Source organism: Vulpes vulpes, chromosome 13 (genome assembly GCF_048418805.1).
Source record: "Vulpes vulpes isolate BD-2025 chromosome 13, VulVul3, whole genome shotgun sequence".
Lineage (NCBI taxonomy): Eukaryota > Metazoa > Chordata > Mammalia > Carnivora > Canidae > Vulpes > Vulpes vulpes.
The window spans coordinates 141,354,714-141,378,788 of record NC_132792.1 but is presented as its reverse complement, the minus strand read 5'-3'; the positions used below and the strand labels follow the sequence as shown (position 1 = coordinate 141,378,788).

Here is a 24,075-nt window from a genome sequence, read left to right as displayed (position 1 = left end):
GACTCTTCAGTTTTCTCTTTTTCTGGTTGTTAATTTGTTTTATTGGTGAAGTTACTAGAAACATACAAATAGAGTATCTTTAAAACTTGAATATTCATGTAATTAAACATCATGTAACACAGTATTCACAATTCTAGTTTTTCCATGTATAAATATTATTAAAATACCATAAAAATAATTATTAGGATTTCCAAAGTTTCTCTGGTTATGAAGAACTGTCTTTTATATAGAAAAGATTCTACAATTAGGCCACAATTTATAGGACAATTTGTAGTACTCATGATATTTTCTGTCATTATAATGCAAAGATTTATTTGATATATAGTCTCAATTGCATATTACTTGTAAATAATAACACAGCCTTTCTCCTGTAGGAATACCTACCTACGTGCTGCTGAATACTTCTGGAATTTCCGTCCCAGCCAGAGTAGATCGTCTCGAGCTTCTGAGTATCTCAGGCAGTTCCCTTAAGACTATTCCTATTAAATATTACCCAGACCGAAAACCTTATGGCTTGTGGAATATTTCTGACTTTATACCACCAAATGAAGCTTTCTTTCTCAAAGTAACAGGCTATGATAAAGATGATTATCTTTTCCAGAGAGTATCAAGTGTTTCCTTCTCTAGTATTGTCCCAGGTGAGACATCACTTTATTGAACACTGGAGTGTTGATAATTTAAGGGAGTGATGGTGTCCTAAAAAGATGAACTAAAAAATTAAAATATATATATATATATATCTTCATATTGTTACTGGGTTATCAAATTGATGGGCATTTGCATTTAGGTAACACAATTTTTCTTAATCATAAAAAGCATATCCAACGTTTCATGTTAAGTCTCACTGATTGTAGAGCTGAACATTTTGAATGCTTCACTCAGTGCAAGAACTGGAACTTGGAAATTCTGGTCTTCTTACTCTCCCCCTACAAAGCCTGGCACACATATGTAGTGTTTGATCAAGTTACCTAAATTGACCAGATGGTCTAAATATTTATATATGATTGTCAGAAACCTACTTCATGAACAGTATTTCATTGTAAACAACTGGTGATAATTCTGCCTTTATGTGATAAGTTGGCAGTTAGTTAACTGTTAAGCTACTTACTCATATATTTGCTATTATATAGAGATAAGACCACAGACTAGGGATTATTTGGAGGCATGAGATGGATAGCATTTCAATTTGTCTATATTTGTTCTATTTCTCAAGGCAATAATAACTGATCAAAATTTAGAACCATTGCTAGAACTGTGGATAGACAAATCTGTATTATTTCTAATATTGTAGTTTTGGATGGAGGGACAACAATTTATCATTTATACATAAGGTTGTAATTTGGGAAATTCAGAAACAACTGTGTAGCTATTCTTTAATTGTCAAATGGTGAGAATAGAACCAACATCAGTATTTCCTCATATACGGTATTCAAAGTTAGTTGTCTTAGCACCTCAACTGAATACTACAAAATCTACTGGATTCTTAAAAATCAGCTTTTCCCATTATTTTTGGGAAAGCAATTACCCTATGCATTCAATTCTGTTATATAAGTTCTTTTCATATATTTACCTTTTTTAAATAAAAAGAGATTCTACAATTGATGAAGTATTGTAACTAATTTGATAGTGTGTTTTTTCTTTTTTCTATCTTGGTGACACACAAAATTAATGTGCCTTAAAAATGGAATCACATATTTAATGAAAACTTCAATAAGGGATCCATGGAGATATCCAGAAATTAATAAGGTTTGAACAAAGAAAGATAATTAAAGTGGTTTTTAGTGATTTAGATTAATTGGAATGCAGAGGGTTTACTGGCATAATTAAAGTAGGAAGCTTTTGAATGGATTAACAGGAAGTACCCAATATCATTGTGATCTTATTCCCCATGTTCTTTTCTTCCTAGATGCTCCCAAAGTTACAATGCCCAAGAAAACCCCAGGATACTACCTGCAGCCAGGCCAAATTCCCTGCTCTGTTGAGAGTCTTTTACCATTTACCCTGAGCTTTGTCAGAAATGGAATTACACTTGGAGTAGACCAGTATTTAAAGTGCGTACATGTTTTTATTAGCAATTATAGACAGCATTAGACATCTAAAGACAAATAGATGCTTACTTTAATGTGCTTTTTCATTGGAAATTCTTATTTATTTGTTCCATAGTCTTGGATTATGGCAGTGAACAAACCAGACACAGGTCTATGCCCTCATGGATCTTATACTGTAATTGAGAAAGACAGAAAACAGATATATGCTATAATATGTTAATTTAATAAATGCTAGAATTCACTCAAGGGTTGATGCAGGTTTTGTAGAATCTGAATTTTATATAACTTGAGGGTCCTTTGTTAAGACAAAGAATACGAAATTATGAATACAAAGTTAGGTACGAAACCTTGGAAAGGTCCTTGCAAAAGAGAAAAGCTTAAGAGTTCCTGGCATTGGGGCAAAAAAGTCTCTGAATATAATTTAAAGTGTTATGATAAGTGAATCCAATTAAGCGCTATGGCAAAATGTAGAGTAGATTAATTGGGATGAGGAATGCTGGTAGATGGAGTGCATATGGTTTGGACTTTTAAAGTTACAATTTTAAAATTCGGGATAAGGGACATTTGAGCAAAGGGTGAGAGATGGTCATGCAGATATCTGGGAAAAGCATTTGCATACATACCAGGAACAGTAGTACAAATGCACAAAGGCTGGAAAAGACTGGCATGTGGGAAAGAAAGACAGGAAGGAAGAAGCCAGGGTGGCTAGAGAAGAATAAGAGAGGAAGTCAGGGAAGGAGAATGTGCTGGGGGCAACAAGTGGAGTAGGAGTATGTGTGACTACTGCATATAGCAATCAATGGGAGTGGGCAAGATGGCACTGACTACTTGTGAAGATGGGTGATTGCTTTTAGATAAAAGTAAATAATCTATAATAAAATTAAGTAGAGCTTGAAAATTGGAGGACAATTTCTGGAATTTTTTTTTTAACTTCTTAATGAAACACACTATATTTTGGAAAAAAAACTCTAGGAATAATATTACAAAACTTCCATGCTGTTAATTCAATACTAACATAAATAACTTCCATAAGATGCTAAATTTTTGATAGTATTAACCTATTAATCTCTTTATGGATCACTCTAAACAAAAACTATGGCAGGAATGTTCATTATAACAATAGAAAAAAAATCCACTATTTAAAGATTGAGATGTAATATTTCTTGCTACTTTTTTTTATATTTTGCATATTTTGATGATTCCCTTAGCTCCATGTTTAATAACAGGCAACATAACTGACCAGGATATGCAATGTTGAAGCTACATAACTGCCTGATGAAATCAAATAATTCTGCTTCATGTTTAAATAGTAACATGTTTCAAAGACACTTGAGATTCTTTATAAACATTAATTCATTAATTCCACACAGTTCCTGGGAGGTAAGCCACAAGAATTCTTTCTCTCATTTTTCCAGCTCTGTGGCCCAGAGATGTGACATGACTTACTGACATATATTAAGCTCGTTGGTTATGAGAGGCTAAAGACAGAATTTGGCATGAGTGGTGATAGATTGATACTCTAACCCTGATTCACTCACACGTCCCTGCCCTAGATTTCCTAATAACTTGAGACATGTGACTTAATCTTTGTTATGTGAGTCGCTATGGTCACTAGGGGGGATGTAAGAGAGAATTAGTTTGCATTAGCAACAGGACACATTTGTATTTGACATGTTCTTCCTTCTTCCAAAGGCCATGCCTTCAAAACTGCTTACTGTGGCCATATAATTTTAATGTTAACTGAGAAGGCTATATGATGAAAGAGAATTATTTTCTTGTAATATTTCATAAAGAAGAGAGGAGCAAGTGTGACTGTAAAGAATATTCTTCAAGCAATCTGACGCTGGTTTTGTGCTTTTGAACAAATTTTTTATCCTTCTTCCTGAATATCAACTTACTTGTTTCTAAAACAAGGGACTTGGGAGTGGAAGAACTGCTACTATCTGTTCTAAAATTTCCCTGTGGCTAAGTTTTTTATGAATTTTAATATAGGCTTGGTTCTGAAGTAGAGATTGCAGAGAACACAAATAACTGTATGTATCTCAAACTCCTGCCTTCCTGGAACTTACCAGTATCTCCGAGACAATGACAGTTATGAACTTGGACTCAGCTTACTGCCATTAGGCACTAAAGATTTAGCTTAGGTGAACACTAGGCCTTAGAGTCGACTCATAATCCTTTTATTTCTCTGAATGTGACAATAAGGACCTCTGACACCTAATGCAAACACAACTGAATATGCTCAGTTACTAAAATATATGAAATAATGACTTTGCTCATTCTCTCACTTTTCTAATGACAGGAACCTAGGATAGGACTTCACTTTCTCTTACAAAGTCTAGGTTAATGCTAAATACACATTAAGAGCTCAGTAAGCTCTTCATGGGTTTTTCAATGACGGGTATGGTTTGTCTGGATGGCAAGAGATCTGGAGTCATTAGTATGATACTATATCTCACACCACTTTCAGACTCCAGTGGAAGGTGTCTTGATTCTGCAATGGGCTTTTCAAATCTCATCTATGTCTTGAATATTTAAGGTTATAAATTGTATGGATGAATATAAGGAAAAAATTATGAAAATAGCTATGATTTTCAATTCTATTTTAAAACAAGATAATACCTGTTTTGCAGGTTATTAGAATCTTATAAATATCTATTAATTAGGTCTATTGGGATTAAATATCTATTACTAAGACACCTCCAGAAGATGAGAAACAATTTGAATAGTGTTAAAGGACAAAGGATAGTGTTTATTAAATTAATGGATAAGTATTATAGCAAATTGATTTTTTTTTAATCTAAGTGACAGGTTTGATAATAAAACTGATAGTTTTTTTTTTTTCCTTTTCTCAGTGCATGCACTTCTATGGCTTTATGTCGAGCTTGTACATAAGAAAGTTAAAGAGAATTTATCTTTTTGGAATCAAAAAGTCTATTCTCTCTTTTCAAAGTTATGAATTACCTGGTTGAATTGCTTTGGTTTAAGAACCCCCACTGAACATGACCCAAAACTGGAAATAATATGAAAGGAGAGAGGACTTAAGGAATGTTTCTCTAATAACTCATTATCTTATATTTTGACATGGCTAGAAAATGTTTCCCTAAAAAAATTTACAAACTCCATATCTTATTACCTTTGTTATTTCTTTTGCTCAGAGAGCTTAACATTTTAATTAAAAGGTGTGTCATTTTAAGCTATAAGAATTCTTCAGTTTAATCCATTTATTTTTACATGTCCTTTTGAATGATTACTTTAAAAAAATAGTGGAATCACTGCTTTCAGCTTTACCTTGTTTTTGTCATAACTAAAAAGGTTTCTATTTTCTTACCCCAGAGAATCTGCCAGTGTGACCTGGGAGATTGAAAAGGTCACTTTGTCTGATGAAGACACCTACGAGTGCATCGCCGTCAGCAGTGCAGGGACTGGACGGGCACAGACATTTTTTGATGTGTCAGGTAATTATCATGAATTTGCAGTTGCCTACATTCTAATGCATCTATGGAAATGGGACGTTTGCTAATCCTGGCTTTGCCACATATTAGCTGTGTGTCCTTCCTTGGGCTAATCACTTAAGGACTCAGTGCATTGGTTTCCCGAACTATAGAATGAAGGTTGTATCAGTAATGGTCTGTGTCTCATGGAGAAGCTGTGAGGATAAATGAGATAGTATACGTAAAGCACATAGGAGAGAGCCTAGCACATGGAAACCCTTGACAGAACTCAGGTATTGCTGTTGTTGTTGTACTGTTATCATTATTATTGTGGGGGCTCAATAAATATTTTTGGAAATGACCATATAGCATTTTTATTAAAATTTAAAGAAATTTAAAGGAAGGGATACAATTTAAGAAAAGAAAGAGTTCTATTCTGGGAATAACAAAGTTAAACTTTCCCTTTCCTGTCTTGTATCCATATTAAGCAGAGTGCTTTTCTGAGTGAATTCTGACATTAAATTGAAGACAGTAAATAAATAAATAAATAAATAAATAAATAAATAAATAAAATAAATTGAAAACAGTAATGATAGTGATCCATGTTCAAGAAACACAGGGCCTCAGTAGTTACAATATTTGTATTAAGAAGAGTGGAAGAAATGCTAATTATTTTGCTTTTATGTTATTTTTATTTTATTTTAAAGATTTTATTCATCTATGTATGAGAGAGAGAGGCAGAGACATAGGCAGAGGGAGAAGCAAGCTCCGTGCAGGGAGCCCGATGTGGGACTCGATCCCGGGACTCTGGGATCACACCCCAGGCTGAAGGCAGGCGCTAAACCGCTGAGCCACCGAGGGATCCCCTAATTATTTTGCTTTTAGATAGTGTGCTTCCTATGAATAAATGGTAGGCAAAACTCATTGCTTGTTTTTTTTTTTTCATTGCTTGTTAAGACAGAATATATCTTAGTGAAAAAATCATTTTTTCCTTTAATCTCCCAGAATTCTTAGGACACAAAAAGATTATCATTTGTCGCCAAATATCAGGATTAAGCCACTTACTCAGCATAAATCTAGAATTTATTGGAAAGTTTGTTTCAACTGAATTATTTTCTACTTGCCTTGTGGACCTATGTTTCTGGGTGTTTAATAGTAACCCTATTCTGACCTAAATGTAGCTGCTGAGTTTTTTAACAATGTCTATATCTGCTTTTAGTACCAATGTGCATTTTCTTGAGACAGTTTAAGGACACAAGAAACTGTAGAATTGTGGGACTGTTTAGAAGTCTAGGATTTATGTTTGTTATCAATAAATCCAAGCTGAACTTTAAAACAGAGGCATGTAAGCATGTTCTTCTTGGAGTGAATTTATTTGTGTTCTCTTATTCTTAGAAAAATAAAGTTTGCCTTTTGAAACGATCTCGTTGACATGCATCATAAACTATTCATTTTTTTCATCTCCAGTAATTATGAAAAGTGTTGGAATTGTGTCAACGTTCCTCAGCTCCTGGGAAAACAAACACTTGAGCACTTGAGGTTTTGGGTTTTTTTTTTTTTCCTCCAACAATATTAATTAAGGGAAAGACAGGGAAATAAGTTTGAGTGAGTGGATTTAGACATCTTACATAAACAACTGGGAAGTGCCAATAAGAATTTGTGAACTGACTATTAAGAATTTGGCTCTGGGGTCAGTAACTTCCATATGTGTGTAGTACACATGCCCCTCTAGTTTAATTTGTGCCAACCAGGCACTGGTGTCATGAGGAAATTATACTGTGCCCAAGCCAGTTTTCAAGAATTGTGTCCCATTCAGTCAATTAGGAAAGAAAGAACAGAAACGCTGATGGTAATGGCAATGACTTACAATCACAGAAGTAACAAGTAAGCACCCCTTTGGACGTGGAAGAGTAGACATTTCTTTCTGGGCTCCCCATTGCCTCAAACTTCCACCTACTTCTGAGTCTTTTTTCACCTCTGCTGAGATTCCAGCAGTTACCTGACCAGCACACTGAAATCAAGTGCAAATTCACAGAATAGTTAGATCTTTTATTTTGGAAAGGAGTGTTAGAAGACAAGGCATTAGGGGATAGTGATGTTCTTGTGTCACTCTGGACACCAATTTATTTAGCAAAGCCAAAGGGCACCCAAAAGCAGTTTAAAGAAAAGCTAAAGTTCTGCCAATATGTTACTTCAAAATTTCCAGCATTTTCTTCTAGTTGACATGTTTAAAGATTTTTGGTTCATGTGAAATGTTGATTATTGAATGTTTTAAATGCAAAATGGGTTTAAAAAACATTGTACCTCTTTTATTGTATAAATACATAGAAACGAATAGAGTTGCAGAGACATGGAAAACTCATTCTTTTCAAGTGATATTTAGTGACTTAGTTTAATACTATTACTTAGTTACATTAATTTACTGAATTTCTTTATTAACGCATTGCCCCTTCCTCAATGCACACACATAGAGTACTATAATTCTGGGTTTAAGAAAAATACTGAGAATAGAGAAAACTTGTCAGGGGCATGCCAGTGACAAGTAATCTTAAATTGTAATTATAGTATATTATTTTAGAGCAGGATACAACTTGGAAATAATCTTGTACTACCAAATCATTTTGTAGGTAAAGAAACTGAAGCCCAGAGCAGGCAAGTGACCCATTACGGTTACAAGACAGGTAGTGAAAATATTCCTGCCCTCCTAACTCTCTGTCCAGTGATCTTTACCTAATGTTACAAGGCCTATACTTTTCATTCACCTCTCAGTTTTGAGGTTCCATCTCTGATTCTTTTATTCTATCCCCAGTCATTTTTTCACATAAGAAGGACTAACTTCCAAGACCAGACTAAGTATTCTGTTATCACGGGATATGGGCTACCCTGGAAAGGGGGCCTTACCCTGAGCATGTTAGCATCCTTGGCTATAAGCTGTATATAGCCAACAAGCATAGGCAGCTAGGGAAATGAGTGCCTTGGTCCTTAATAGGGATCTAGGCCTGTGTCTAGCATTCCCTACATGCCTAATGTGAGATTTTCCGTTTCCTAAAAATCTCAAAAAATACCTAGTTGAAGAAGTTTGTTTCCAAAGAACAAAACAAGAAAACCACATAAAACATCATATGGCCTTCAGGAAGGTCTTATAGAATATGAACATATAAATGTAGTATCACTTTCAGGTCCTGGGTGGTCTTTGGCATCTTTCATGTTAGAGTAATAGAGTAATAGAACATTAGAACTACAAATTATCTTTAAGATAATCTTTTTTTTTTAAATTTTTTATTTATTTATGATAGTCACAGAGAGAGAAAGAGAGAGAGGCAGAGACATAGGCAGAGGGAGAAGCAGGCTCCATGCACCGGGAGCCCGATGTGGGATTTGATCCCGGGTCTCCAGGATCGCGCCCTGGGCCAAAGGCAGGCGCCAAACCGCTGCGCCACCCAGGGATCCCTCTTTAAGATAATCTAATTTAATCAGGTACGTGGGTGGCTCAGTCAGTTACGCATCCAAGTTTTGATTTCAGCTCAGGTCATGATCTTAGGGTTGTGAGATAAAGCCCCACATCGAACCCTGCATTGGGCTCTGTACTAGGTGTAGATCCTACTTAGGATTCTCTTTCTGCATCCCTGACTCCTGCTCTCTCTCTCTTCCTAAAAAAAAAAAAAAAAAAAGCTATCCTAATTTAGTCATCTCATTTTTCAGACAGGGAAACAAACCCTATAGATAAATTGACTTCTCTAAGGTCACACACCTAAGGATAAAACTAGGCAGCCTATAGTTGTCAGATTAGGCAAATAAGAACATAGAATGCCCAGTTAAATTTGAATTTCATATACATGTGTCTGAAGTAATTTCATGAGACATATGTATACTAAAATATCTATTTGATGTTTATCTGAAATTAAATTTAACAAGGCATCTCATATTTTCTGTGTCAATCCTAGCCAGACTCCAGAACTTTCTTTGTCATGTACTCTGTCCAATTGATTCACTAGCTATTTTCCTAACAGGTTTTAAAAACATAGCAGAATGATAAAAATTTGTTTTTTTAAATAATAACTTTAAGTAGCATCTACTCTTCCAAAAATGTTTGGAAAACAAGGATAAATATAAAGAAAAATATGAAAAATATACACATTTCTATTCCTCAGAGATTACCGTATGCTTTTGGCATATTGCTTCCAGGTTTTTTCTAGGCTTATGATTCATTTGCACTTATAAAGGTTTTAAATAAAGAAGAATAAAATTTGATCTTGAATATCTGATACTCTTTCATATTTAAACTAAGACAGGCACATGGGTTCAGCTAACACAGCTCACCACAGTTTTTATTGCTGTAGTAGTGTTGAATAATGACTTGCTACATCAGATCATTATAAAGCACTTGGGCAGAGTGTACTTTAAAGCGGTGTTTGTATTTATTCTCAAACCTAACTAGAGTAGGGATCCCTGGGTGGCGCAGTGGTTTGGCGCCTGCCTTTGGCCCAGGGCGCGATCCTGGAGACCCGGGATCGAATCCCACATCGGGCTCCCGGTGCATGGAGCCTGCTTCTCCCTCTGCTTGTGTCTCTGCCTCTCTCTCTCTCTCTCTCTCTCTCTCTGTGACTATCATAAATAAATAAAATTAAAAAAAAAAAAACCTAACTAGAGTAGTATGTGATTTTAGAATGTTGGCAAAATATTTAATTAGTAAGTAGCTTCTGACCACATCTGAAATGTGCATGCATTATTCAGTACCTTTTGTGTGCGTGGCTTTGTGTGTACAATTTTATTAAAGGCCTACACCTACTCTTAACTTGACCTTCTTTTTTTTTATTTTTATTTTTTTATTCATAGAGACAGAGACAGAGAGAGAGAGGCAGAGGCACAGGTGGAGGGAGAAGCAGGCACCATACAGAGAGCCTGACATGGGACTCGATCCGGGGTCTCCAGGATCACGCCCTGGGCTGCAGGCGGTGCTAAACCGCTGCGCCACTGGGGCTGCCCTTAACTTGACCTTCTTAAGTCAAAATATTCCTCATGCCTCTGGGGGAACATTTGTCATAGGTTGCAGTTGTACTCCTTAATGAGATTGTGACTCTTCTTAAAGCGAATACTATCATACTGAGTACACTATTGTCTACCATACTTTGTGTCCTCTCTTCTTTAAAACACTAAAGAAGAATCTTTACACTTAAAAAAATCTATAAATGCTATTTTCTTCAAAACTCAAATAAAAATTTGCCTCATTTCGCAATCCTAAATTAGTCTAATCATATCCTTTTGCCATGCCTTTTTGGTTCTCACATCTATAATTTATAAATTTAAACTTTGGTACACTTTGGTATGTAAACAAGCGCTGATTTCTTTCTTTTTTTTTTTTTTTTACACTGAGGATTAAAGGAACTAAAAACACATTATTTGCATGGTGTCTTCAAGTTACAAGTACCCTATGCTATTATTGCTTTTACAGTAAGATGTTTTAAAATTAGAGAATATTCAAATCTTAAATTAAAGACATGCATTTAAAACTACATGTTTGGCGGATGTGATAAAAATTAGATGGATGATATGTCTTTAAAACATGCACTACTTTTTAAGAATCTTTTAATGAGATGATAACTTTTTTCGGGTCATAGACATATGTATTAATGAATAAGTTCTCTTGTACTGCATCTTCCCTGCAAGATTTTCAATACATACTCATTAAATTTTTAAACTACATCTCTAAGTGAGCAAAATGGCTGTTACGTCTCTTGATTTGAATGTTTTCATTTCACACAGAGCCCCCTCCCATTATCCAAGTGCCTGATAATGTTACAGTCCCTCCTGGAGAAAGAGCAATTTTGACATGTCTCGTCATCAGTGCAGTGGATTACAACCTAACCTGGCAGAGGAATGACAGAGATGCAAGACTGGCAGACCCAGCAAGAATGAGGAGTTTGGCTAACTCCTCATTGGAGCTAAGGACTGTGAAGTTCAATGATGCTGGGGAGTATCAGTGTGTGGTTTCCAATGAAGGAGGATCGTCAGCTGCTTCAGTTTTCCTCACAGTGCAAGGTATGTGCATGTGGTAACTTTGGAGTTATGGTATCTACCTCTCTTCTTTCTTTGATCTTTATTCCCTTAAGTTGGCCCTTTGAGAATGATAGTGTCTACCCGCAACAGTGTTTTGAATGATGGAGGCCTTATGGATTGTAAGTAGACTAAAGCTGACTAAACTGGAAACTAAAACATCCCTGACAAATAGATGACTTTTTAAGATAAACACTAGTCCTTTTAAGAGACTTTTATTTTAAGCAACTGTAAATAGAAACTGTCTCTGGATGGTTTAAATAGTTTTAATTTCTCCAGTCTATCATATGGTTTTCAAAAAAAATCTAAGTGTTTTAGTAATTGGTTTAAAAAAATCCTTCCCAATTTGAGTATTATATTATTTCCAATATAATTAATTTACATTTGTTTATTTATTTATTTAGAATGTGGGCAGGCAGGGGGAGGGGCAGAGGGAGAGAGAATCTCAAGCAGACTCCTCTCTGAGTGTGGAGTGTGACTCCAGGCTCGATTTCACAACCTTGAGATCATGACCTGAGCCAATATCAAGAATGGACCTCTTAACCCACTGAGCCACCCAGGCGCCCCCCAATTTATTTTGTTTTATTTTATTTTATTATTTTTTTAAGATGTTATTTATTGATGATAGACAGAGAGAGAGAGAGAGAGAGAGGCAGAGACACAGGCAGAGGGAGAAGCAGGCTCCATGCCGGGAGCCTGACACGGGACTCGATCCCAGGCCTCCAGGATCACGCCCTGGGCCAAAGGCAGGTGCTGAGAACAGCTGAGCCACCCAGGGATCCCCCAATTTTATTTTTTAAATTAAGGTTTAAGATGTTTCTCATCTTGGTGAAATTTTATTAAATTTTAGCAAGGTTGTTTTTATCTTATTTATCTTATGCACACAAGTGCTTACTGATAATAAACTAATGTAAGCTAGTCTTTAATTATGTCTTTATAGACTAAATGTCTAGGTAGCTTAAAACAGTGTGTTAACCATGTGGTTTACTAGCTACAAATATATATATTCTTCAGGACAATCACATGAAGATTAGAAACTATTCCAAAGTATCTCTTGGAGTAGAATTGTATTTGGCTTCTAAATGTCTATATATGGGCAGAGAGCCTTAATGTAATGAACAAATTACTCTTGGCAGTTCTATGCTCTTAAACAAAAAGATTCAGTTGCTACATCAACAGAATATTTCATTTCAAGTCCTTGATGTGGGAGACTGATTGCATCAGGATTGTGTCTGGCTATTTGGTTATAGTATTAGAAACAACTTTATAACATGCCTGAAGTAACACTCTCAGATGATTTTTTAACAAGGTTATCTAACAGAATGACCATTGCATCTCAGGGCTAGCACTGAGAACATTAATGGCAGAAAAGTGAAACTACCATGAGAATTTACAAAACGGTTGACATCTGATTCCAGTTTTCTCACTGGTAGTTGAGATACGTCCTGCAATCCGAATGTGTGTCTTTTGTTAGTTGATCTGGTGACTTCTCTAGGGAAACATTGCTTTTGTAAATGGCTCACTGCATTTCCACATGGTAAACTGTCTAGATAATTTGAGTCTGTTCAAGTGGTAACTTGAGTTACCAGAATTTTGAGACTGTTTTTACTAAACTGATTGTTTCAGATAGAATAAAATGCTAATGGACTTCTGACATTTGATCTTGGTTCTTTACTTGAAGTTTCTTAGAATGAGATTGTAAAATAAAATCGGAGCTTTCCTAGTTTCCCCAGGTTAACTTTTCAATGCATTTGTATTCAATTAGAATTCAATTACAGCAGTGATTCTCAAACTTTCATGGATAAAGAATTATCTAAGGAATTTATTTTTTTTAAAAAAACGGATTTCTAACCACATATCTAGAGATTCTGATTTCCTAGGCCTGGTTTTAGGGCCTAAGAATCTGCATTAATAAAAGAACTCTCAGGTAGTTTCATGGATAACATTTCCTGAAATAGCATTTGAATCTATTCTACAGAATGAACCCTGTGATCTAGAAAAATATATCTTTAAAAGAAGCCCTTGACTCTTTTCTTTCTGGAAAAATAGAGTCATTATTATCCAATGATTTAAATAACTGCTGAGGTAAGATATTTTATGATATACAAAACATAAATACAAAAGACATATGACATTACCTGATTACTGGCTAGTATGTATAATATCTAGTGGTATTGAGTTATTTTATGGTTGTCTAGTTGGCCTTGAGTTTGAGAGGTGAATTGCTATGAAAAAGGACAAATTGCTATTAAAAATCCAACAATACTATATAGTGTTGATGACACTTGTTTAATAAAAAATGAGAGCTCTAGCTAATAGCTCTAGCATTAGTTTATGGTTGAATGTACTATTGCAAAGCTATGGATATTTGACAAAATAAAGTGTTATACCTAGGGTTATAATTTATGAGAATAAAAGATGCTTGTCAACTAATGACATTGGATCTAAAATTATAACTTAATTTCATTTATATGCAGTAAACTGTTTTTAAAAGCAGAAATAGAAAACAGTTCCAGAAAATTTAAAAAATAAAAGAGTTACTTCCACTGAATACACTACTTTAAGACTAATTTTCTTGCTCATACGGGACTCAATAGTCTAATTCATAGCCTCGTTTACATTTCTTTACTTCCATATGTCTGTTTGGAAACTACTGCTATCTGGAATAATTTTAGAAGTTAGACATCCATAGTTTACAAAATTTGGGTAGTAGTTGAAATATATAATTAGCAAGAATTTTCTGATTTAAAATAGCATATCTGTAGCTGCTGCAACCTCTCCTCATTAAGGGTAAAATATCAGTAAGGACCTCAGAATGATAAAACTGAAGAATACCAAAACCCAGTGGCAATTGACAGTAGCAAAACATTTTGGAGGAATTTTATAGCTATTATATATAAAGATTTTTATTTATATATATGTATATATAATATAAATATGCATATGTAATATTTGTATTTTAAGGTCTGTGGAATGAAAATCTCAATCAGTGGTCCATCTTTTTTATGTTCACATGAAAGCTGGCAGGATGTATCTTTTTCCTTCTGTTTAATAGTTTGCTCCAAAAAGAGAGTATTACTCTTTAGGAAGCCATATGCTGTCTCCTCACACATATTAATAGCAATAACCATCGAGTCAGGAGAATGTGGGACAAGAAGTAGACAGGCAAGTGAGGCCCATGTAGGGAATTGTAACCTGGACATATGTTTGTCTCCAAGTGAAAATATTTGGAAACAAGAGAAACATTGATGGGGGTGTCAACTAAGGATTTTAGAGACAGATGGTAGCAGAGGGGAGCATCCCAATCTCTGCCTGAAGAGCATCGTAGATGAGAATTGTGCAGGGAGCTGTGCATATCAGACTGTCTCAGCTACAGAGCTGCAAAGGCAGTTCCACTGGAAGAGAAGTAGCCAAATAATCAAGCTAGGTGTATCCAAGTACCTTGTTGACAGACACTGGGTCTGGGTTTGATGTCACCTAATTTGAGGCTGAATAAACAGAAAATTATCAAACAAAACAGGGAAATAAAGCATGCCTGAGAAAAATATACTGGGGAACAAAACAAGGCGGGGGGCATGACTTAGAAGAAATGGATGCTTCTGAAAACAGTTTATTCTAAAGACCGAGGGGAAAATGTTTAGTGCCACCAGTGTCTTTCTAAAAGACCTATCTTCAAAAAAAATAAAAAACAAAAACAAAAAACAAACAAACAAACAAAACCTAAAAGACCTATCTTCCTTTGAGCAGGAGTATATATTGATTAAGGAGGAACTGGCTGAGGTGGCAGGAAAACAAGAAGTCTGATGGAATAAGAAAGGATTTGATGGGCAGTCCTGGTGGCCCAGTGGTTTAGCGCTGCCTTCAGCCTGGGATGGAGATCCTGGAGACCAGAGATCAAGTCCCACATTCAGGCTCCCTGTATGGAGCCTGCTTCTCCCTCTGCCTGTGTCTCTGCCTCTCTCTCTCTCTCTCTCTCTCTCTGTGTGTGTGTGTGTGTGTGTCTGTCATGAATAAATAAATAAATCTTAAAAAAGAAAGTATTTGATGTTAAAATGCAATAATATAATGCAAATCTGAATTAGAGGCACTAAAAAGCAGAATTTATATTACATAAAAATAAAATCAGGGATGTGGTGCATAAATTTGAGAAGTTCTTGCAGAATGTTTAAGAAAAGAACTAAGAGTGAATAATATGTTTTTTTTTAAGGCAGAAATAAAAATCAGAGACAGAACTTGGAACTTCAAAATTTATTAGGTATATGGCATATGGTACATAACAAAGACAAGGGAACCTAAAGAAATAGAAAAAGATATATTTGAGGAAAATTATGCTAGGGAGGAAAACAAAAATTGTCCTGGGTGAGCAAATCAAGTAAGGTCAATGAAGAGAGAATTTCATCTAGACACATCTTGGCTGTAATTTCAAATTATTGACATAAGGAAAATCCACAAGTATATGTTCGGACTACACCAATATATTGTAAACTGGGGGATAAAATCAGACTGGCATCAGACTTCTCAGATATGTGAAAGGCTAGAACATAATTGCAATGAGTATTTGTCATGTTTTGGTTCTTAGGGTCTGAACGTGTCCTCTAATTTGGGAAGAAATTCTTTATTATCTTAGTGGGAAGTAGAAAGGCAGATGAAATCAGATAATTCCTTTCCCCATCCTAGAATCAGCCACTCCAATGCTCCCAGTGGAACTTTAACTCTTGTTTAGATCATGGGCACTTAAAAGACTTCAAGTTTGGCAGGATCTTGACTTTTTGAGTACAGCAATAGCAGAAGCAAGCGTCCTAGTAGTGCTTTTCCATCATTCTCATCTCCTTTCGTGACATTAACCTCATCAATTTACCAGAAGATCCTTGAGAACCAACACAGATCCTAGAAGCTATGGCTGTTTGAATCAGTCACATAATGAACATGAGAGAATGTTAATGCGTTGATATACTTCTTTCATCATGAGAATTCCTCACTGTAGAGGTAATGGTGTAATTAAACCCAGGAAATTCTCCTGAAAGGGGATTCCCTCAAGCCGGGTTTACAATACACAAAAGTCTGGCTAGTCAAACATATAAACAAATTGGATCCACTCACAGTTAAGCCAGGAAGGGGGAAAAAACCAATTAGATTGATAGAAGTAAAAATGTCAATATGAGATTGACCACTGCTTGTTTGGAGGCAATAGAACTATGAATGGCCTTCTTTCTTATGTTTTTCTGTACTTTAAAAAAAAAAGTATTTAATAAGAATTTATTATAATTTGTGACATAGGATATAAAATTTTTGAGAGTGCCCACCTTTTATTGAAGGATTGAATTATGTATGGGTAATGTATTTTCTTTCTTTGCTAAATATCCCATAAATTTGCTTTATCACTTTTATATTTAAGATAATTAAGATATAGGGATACCTGGTGGCTCAGTGGTTGAGCGTCTGCCTTGGGCTCAGGACGTGATCTCCAGGTCCTGGGATCGAGCCTCACATCCGGCTTCCCACAGAGAGCCTGCTTCTCCCTCTGTCTATGTCTCTGCCTCTCTTTCTGTGTCTCTTGTGAATAAATGAATAAAATCTTTAAAAAAATAATTAAGATGTAATTAAAGTTAATGAGTGTAAAAATAAATAATAATTAAATTAAGAAATAATGCCCCCCCCCAAAAAAGAAGTAATGCCTCTCAGTGTCAACTTAGTACTTTTATCAGTATGAAAATTCATATTTAGGAACGCCTGGGTGGCTCAGCTGTTGATTATCAATCTTCGGCTCAGGGCTTGGTCCCAAAGTTCGGGGATCAAGTCCCACACTGGGCCCCCTGGGAGGAGCTTGCTTCTCCCTCTGCCTGTGTCTTTGCCTCTCTCTGTGTGTATTTCATGAATAAATAAATAAAATCTTTTAAAAAATTCATATTTGGAAGTTCAAGGGTCTGGAATTTATAGGATTATATTATAGAAGAAACTGTATTAAAAATTATTTCTGAAGCAGGAGCACCTGGGTGGCTGAGTCGTTTAAGCATCTGATTCTTGATTTTGGCTCAGGTCATAATCTCAGAATCATGAGATCAGGCCCCACCACGTTGGGCTCCAGGCTCCGTGCTGGGTGTAGAGCCTGCTTAAGATGTCCCCCTCTCATGTGTGCTCTCTCTTTCTCCCCACCCTCTCAAAAAAGTTAAATTAAGTTAAAAAATCCTTTCTGAAGCAAAGTGAGGTCAAGCAAAAAGAATAAATGCAGGATTTCAGTTAATAATTAAATTAGGTTCCCTATACCGAATAGCCCAGTAAAAGAGCCATGACAATCTCTTCAGTCTTTCCCTTTGCAAACTTTTCACAGAAATAAATTGTGATTTATAGAAGTTCATATCCATGTTGGAATAATGAAAACTGCTTTTAATTAGCTTATCTCTTTTCCTAGACATTTTGATAAATCAGAGGCTCGCTAGTTAAGCTTTTAGTTTTTGAAAGTTGATCTGAGACATGTATACGTCTGTTTTACATATTAGTGGCATCCTTGTGGATTTCATTTAGATGAGATGAAACCATATACTTAAAATGAAAACCGCTAAATCATTACTTTCTTCAAAAGTTACTTGATGAGATGAGAGTACTGGGTGTTATACTATATGTTGGCAAATTGAATTTAAAAAAAGAAATAAATAAGACTTTAAAAAAAAAGTTAATTGTATTCATTGCCTTGGTTGTTTGATGTCCCAGTATGAATCAGCACAAATGAATAAAATGCTTTGGTAAAATACTGGTATTTGTTGATTTCTGTACTACGGATCTAATAAGGAGTGAGTTGGAGGGCTTTAGATTTGAAGACAAATAATCTAATGAAATTTTGCATCAAGTATTCACTGCAGTGATATACAAGGAATGTGCAGTTTTCCATTGAAGTATTTGCTTTCCTAGTTATTCCAATGGTGACTGTAAACTTAGGAAAAGTTTAATGTTTACTTACTTTATCTGATGAATATATTCTAATGACTCCATGCTTAGGGGCAAGCTTCTGTTATAACACAATCCAGTTCTACTCAATACAATGTATAGATCTTCCTTGACTTATGACTGGGTTATGTAACTCCTACTGGCTTGCCGTACCTTACACAGCCAGCAAGTGACACAGCCCAGATCTGAGCTGTGTGTTTCCATTGTTCTGCATCATATGCAGAAATGTTGATGCATTAGCATCAGGTACAAGTATAGTAAGATAAGATAAAAAAAGGGTTCTTGGATATGTATAGAAAAGTGAGAGTACTGATTTTTTTTTTTTAATAGGAAGTTACAAATGTCTGCAGGTTTCTGTGTCATGGGTCAAGAATCTCGGGAAATCTGAGCATTGTGTGTAATGATGATTTAGAGAAATCACTGCTTGGGGCAGCCCCAGTGGCTTAGCGGTTTAGTGCTGCCTTCAGCCCAGGGTATGATCCTGGAGGCCCAGGATCGAGTCCCATGCCAGGCTCCCTGCATGGAGCCTGCTTCTCCCTCTGCCTGTGTCTCTGCTACTCTCTCTCTCTCTCTGTTTCTAATAAATAAATAAAATCTTAAAAAAAAAAAAAAAAAGAAATCACTGACTGATTTTATTTTATTTTATTTTTAATTAACTTTTATTGGTGTTCAATTTACCAACATACAGAAAAACACCCAGTGCTCATCCCGTCAAGTGTCCCCCTCAGTGCCCGTCACCCATTCCCCTCCAACACCCGCCCTCCTCCCCTTCCACCACCCCTAGTTCATTTCCCCGAGTTAGGAGTCTTTATGTTCTGTCTCCCTTCCTGATATTTCCCAACATTTCTTTTCCCTTCCTTTATATTCCCTTTCACTATTATTCATATTCCCCAAATGAATGAGAACATACACTGTTTGTCCTTCTCCGATTGACTTATTTCACTCAGCATAATACCCTCCAGTTCCATCCACGTTGAAGCAAATGGTGGGTATTTGTCATTTCTAATGGCTGAGTAATATTCCATTGTATACATAAACCACATCTTCTTTATCCATTCATCTTTCGATGGACACCGAGGCTCCTTCCACAGTTTGGCTATTGTGGCCATTGCTGATAGAAACATCGGGGTGCAGGTGTCCCGACGTTTCATTGCATCTGAATCTTTGGGGTAAATCCCCAACAGTGCAATTGCTGGGTCGTAGGGCAGGTCTATTTTTAAGTCTTTGAGGAACCTCCACACAGTTTTCCAGAGTGGCTGCACCAGTTCACATTCCCTTTTCTCCGCATCCTCTCCAACATTTGTGGTTTCCTGCCTTGTTAATTTTCCCCATTCTCACTGGTGTGAGGTGGTATCTCATTGTGGTTTTGATTTGTATTTCCCTGATGGCAAGTGATGCAGAGCATTTTCTCACTGACTGATTTTAATGCCCTACCCCTCCCTTAATCATTCCTTCTCTGGTGCTTTATAGGGTAGACCAGGTAAATCCTTTGACTGAAGTTCTGGTACAGAAGCTGATAAGGAGTAGTCTAGAGGAGAGAGAACTATAAATATCCTTCCAAATAGGCACACAGAGAAAATGTGAGATGACTAAACCTTAACTACATAAAGGCAAGACCCAGTTTTCTTCAGTTTTGTGTCTTTAGTGCCTTTAGCATATAGTATCGCATGAATGCCTATTTGTGGGAAGTCTGAATGAGAAGTAGAGTGTTTAGGCAGGGCAACTTTGGCCAACCCTGAAAAATACGTAATAGCACATACTAAAAAATTATTTGATGTAAATTTCCCCTGAACATTTAATAATGTTAGAGTTATTATTTTATAAGTTAATTATCCAATTAAAATAAGTTAGGTTTCTACAGATTAGATTTTGTAATATAGGGAAAACATAGTAACTTGCTATTTTTAGGTGGGAGGAAAGGGATGTGGTATTTGACTATTATGAATCAAAGTTGAATTAGCTCTTAGTACTTATTGCTTCATTGCAGAAAGATATAGGTTAGGAGCATGTGGTTGAGAGTGTAAAACTAAGGGATAATCATTATAATGATGGACTCTTCACTTACGCTATATCCTACAGCACCATTTATATAATAGTACTAAGTCACAGGTATACTTTTCCCCATAGTAATTAAACAAATACTGAAACACATGAAGTGCCTTGACTAAAAACACAGGTCTGCCAAGAGCCAGGGCTGGTATCTTATTTGTTCATTTGTTTATACTTTTATTCATTCGTTTATGTATTTGCCAAAACTTTAATTGTCAGATATTGTGCTCCTCGCTGAGGATATAAGTGAAGATAAAATGGCATCCTTCCCCTCAATAAGCTTATAATATCAGAAAAGAAATAAATAAATTAAATGAATAAATATTTATGCAGAGTGATAAGAACTTCACAAGGGTGCTATACTCAGCAGCTTTAATTCTGTCTCAGTGATGAGTAGATGTTGAGAAGGGCTTCACACAGGACATGGTGCCTGTGGTGTCTGTCTGGTAGAATATATAAGTCAGCATTTCCCAGGTAGGGATCAGGAAAGCCTTCCTAGATGGAGAAAATTATATGTGTGAAGCCACAGAAGAATGAGGACACAGCAGTGTGGGCTTGTTCGGAGTAGAGGGTCCAGCTGAATAGGGACATTTGTCCCCAAGATGGTGTGATTTTCTTTTTCCTGCTATCTTCAGAATCCTTTTCATATAACAGTAGAAGAATCATTCAGGTTTGTGGTTTTGTGATGTTGTGATGCTCAGAAAGGAAAAAAAGAAAAAGAAGGAGAAGAAGAAAGAAAAAGGAAACCACTGGGGGGGGGGGGGAGTGGTTGCAGAGATACTCTGCAAGGTTTGGGCTGGATAAGAAAAGAAGAGAAGGTTAAAGCATGGTCTGATAAATTGGAATAAGAAGTGTCAGAGGAGTTTTGGTTATGATGAAGTCAGGGAAGGAAAAAATGGGAGTCAGGAAGTGACAGCTGGACGGATGGGAGGTTCTGAACCTCAAATTGGACTTTGAAGGATAAGTTTCTTTCAATTGCATTGTGGGTTGCTTTTCCTGATAAGATAACTAAAGTAGCAAATGAGTTTGTCGAGCAACATAAATTAGCTGCCAGATAATTCTTTCCTTCAGGAGGTGCTATGTAGATCTACTTTTATGTGCTTTTGATTCTGTGAGTATTGCATATTTTATGAAATTATCCCCTCTTTGAGTACCATAACCCCTTTTTAAAAAAAGACTTTTTAAAGAGTAGTTTTAGGTTCACAGCAAAGTTGAGAGGAGGTTACAGAGATTGCTCATAGACTCCCTGTCCCTGCATATGCGCTGCTTCTGCATTATCAGCATACCCACACCAGAGTGCACATCTGTTACAATTGATGAACTTGCATTGACACTCATCGTAATCACCCAAAACCCATAGTTTACATTAGGATTACTCTTAGTGTTGTACACTCTGTGGTTCCTGACTAATGTATAATGGCGTGTACCCGTCATTGTAGTACCACACAGAGTCTTTATTTGCGCTACCCCAAAAACCCTCTTCACTCTCTCTATTCATCTCTACCTTGCATCCTCCCAACCCCTAGAAAACCACTTATCTTTTTATTGTCTCCATAGTTGTGCCATTTCCAAAATGTCTAATAATTGGAATCGTAACTAGATTGACTTCTTTCACTTAGCAAGACTCATTTAATGTTCCTCCATGTCTCTTTCATAACTTATTAGTTTATTTCTTTTTTAAAAAAAGACTTTAGTTACTTGAGAGAGAGTGAGCACACACACAAGCAGGGGGAGGGGCAGAGGGAGAAGCTGACTTCCCACTGAGCAGGAGCCAGATGTGAGGCTTGATCCCAGGACTCTGGAATCATGACCTGACCTAAGCTAAAGGAAGACGCTTAACCAACTGAGCCACCCGGGAGCCCTGATAGCACATTTCTTTTTTACCCCTAAATAATACCGCATTGACTGGATGTACATAACCAACTTTTGATCGTCAAAAGATAATCCTTGCCATAGTTGTGTCTGGATCAGAAGATATATGTATATGTATGTAAAGCTTTAATAGCATTTTTCTTTCTTTTTTTTGTAAGATTTTATTTATTTGTTCATGAGAGACACAGACAGAGAGAGAGAGAGAGGCAGAGACACAGGCAGCGGGAGAAGCAGGCTCCATGCAGGGAGCCCGATGTGAGACTCGATTCCGGGACTCCAGGATCATGCCCTGAGCCAAAGGCAGACGCTTAACTGCTGAGCCACCCAGGTGTCCCAACAATAGCATTTTTCTAATATGCCATGAATAATGCTAATTATGATTTGGCAACCTCCCCCTTTTTCCCAAGTTGAAGAAGCATGGCCTTCCTCTATTATTTGGAAATTCTGTGATTTTGGAAAATTGTGATAAAGAGAGCCAAGTAAAGAAAAGGTAATGCAAAAGTCAACCTAGTCATTATTTAATTGAAGATTTTCTAAATAAGAAAGAAAAAGACAAAATTCTTTCTTTCTTATCAAACTTGTTTATTGTCTTACTCAGTTTTGGTGAATAACCCAAAGAAGTTCCTGAATTCATGAATTTTTGTTATTGTTAAGGAAAGAAAAAATACAGTATTGTATGGAAACCATATTAATGTAGAAATAATTTTATACTGGGAATTACTTCAAAATGGATATAAGCAACAAACATTTGCTACATATACATGTCCTTATATCTTATTTTTTTTTTAAAGATTTATTTATTCATTCATTCAGAGAGAGCAAGAGAGAGGCAGAGACACAGGCAGAGAGAGAAGCAGGCTCCATGCAGGAAGCCTGATGTGGGACTCGATGGCTGCGCCACCGGGGCTGCCCTGTCCTTATATCTTATTGGGAAAATAAAAATTGTAGATTTTTATGAAATCTTCATGCATATTTGCCATCAGTATTTTTCATTAAAGTAGAATTTAACCAGGCAGCCCAAGTGGCTTAGCGGTTTAGCGCTGCCTTCAGCCCAGGGTGTGATCCTGGAGACCCAGGATCGAATCCCATGTCAGGTTCCAGCATGGAGCCTGCTTCTCCCTCTGCCTATGTCTCTGCCTCTTTCTCTCTCTGTGCCTCTCATGAATAAATAAATAAAATCTTTCAAAAATAGAATTTAACCTCTATCATTATCTATCTGAAATTACTGTCCTTTTATTAATTGAATTTCCTAGTCATATTGGTGTTTGAATGTGGGATGTTTTTTACAAATCCAGTATATAAGTGTCAAGATTTAGTCCATGCCTGTGTGTTTTATTGCCAATGTGCCACCTACTGATAAATCAATGAATAAATGACCTCTCAGATTCAACAGACCTTCTGTCTTGGCCAGCACTGTCTTATAGAACTTTCTACAATGATAAAAGTGTTGTATACCTGTGCTGTTCCATGTGTGTGTGGCACTTGAGCACTTGAAATATGACTAATGCTCCTAAAGGAACTTGTTTTTGAAATTTGATCTAGTTTTAGATAATTTAAATTTTAATTTAAATAGAAATGTGGAGGTATACCTGGATGGCTCCGTTGGTTAAATGTCTGACTCTTGATTTTGGCTTAGGTCATGAGTCACACTGGGTGATTAAGATTCTCTCTCTACC

The 24,075-nt window shown here is 36.2% G+C and overlaps 1 protein-coding gene across 1 annotated transcript in view; it reads left to right on the top strand.

Moving 5' to 3' along the window:
• HMCN1 (hemicentin 1) overlaps window positions 1-24,075 on the top strand; it is a 460,089-nt gene that overhangs the window by 186,921 nt on the left and 249,093 nt on the right. The window contains exons 8-11 of the mRNA XM_072733161.1: window positions 375-638; window positions 1,907-2,051; window positions 5,385-5,506; window positions 11,246-11,521. Coding sequence (XP_072589262.1) covers window positions 375-638; window positions 1,907-2,051; window positions 5,385-5,506; window positions 11,246-11,521 — 807 coding nt within the window. The remainder of the gene's footprint in view (window positions 1-374; window positions 639-1,906; window positions 2,052-5,384; window positions 5,507-11,245; window positions 11,522-24,075) is intronic.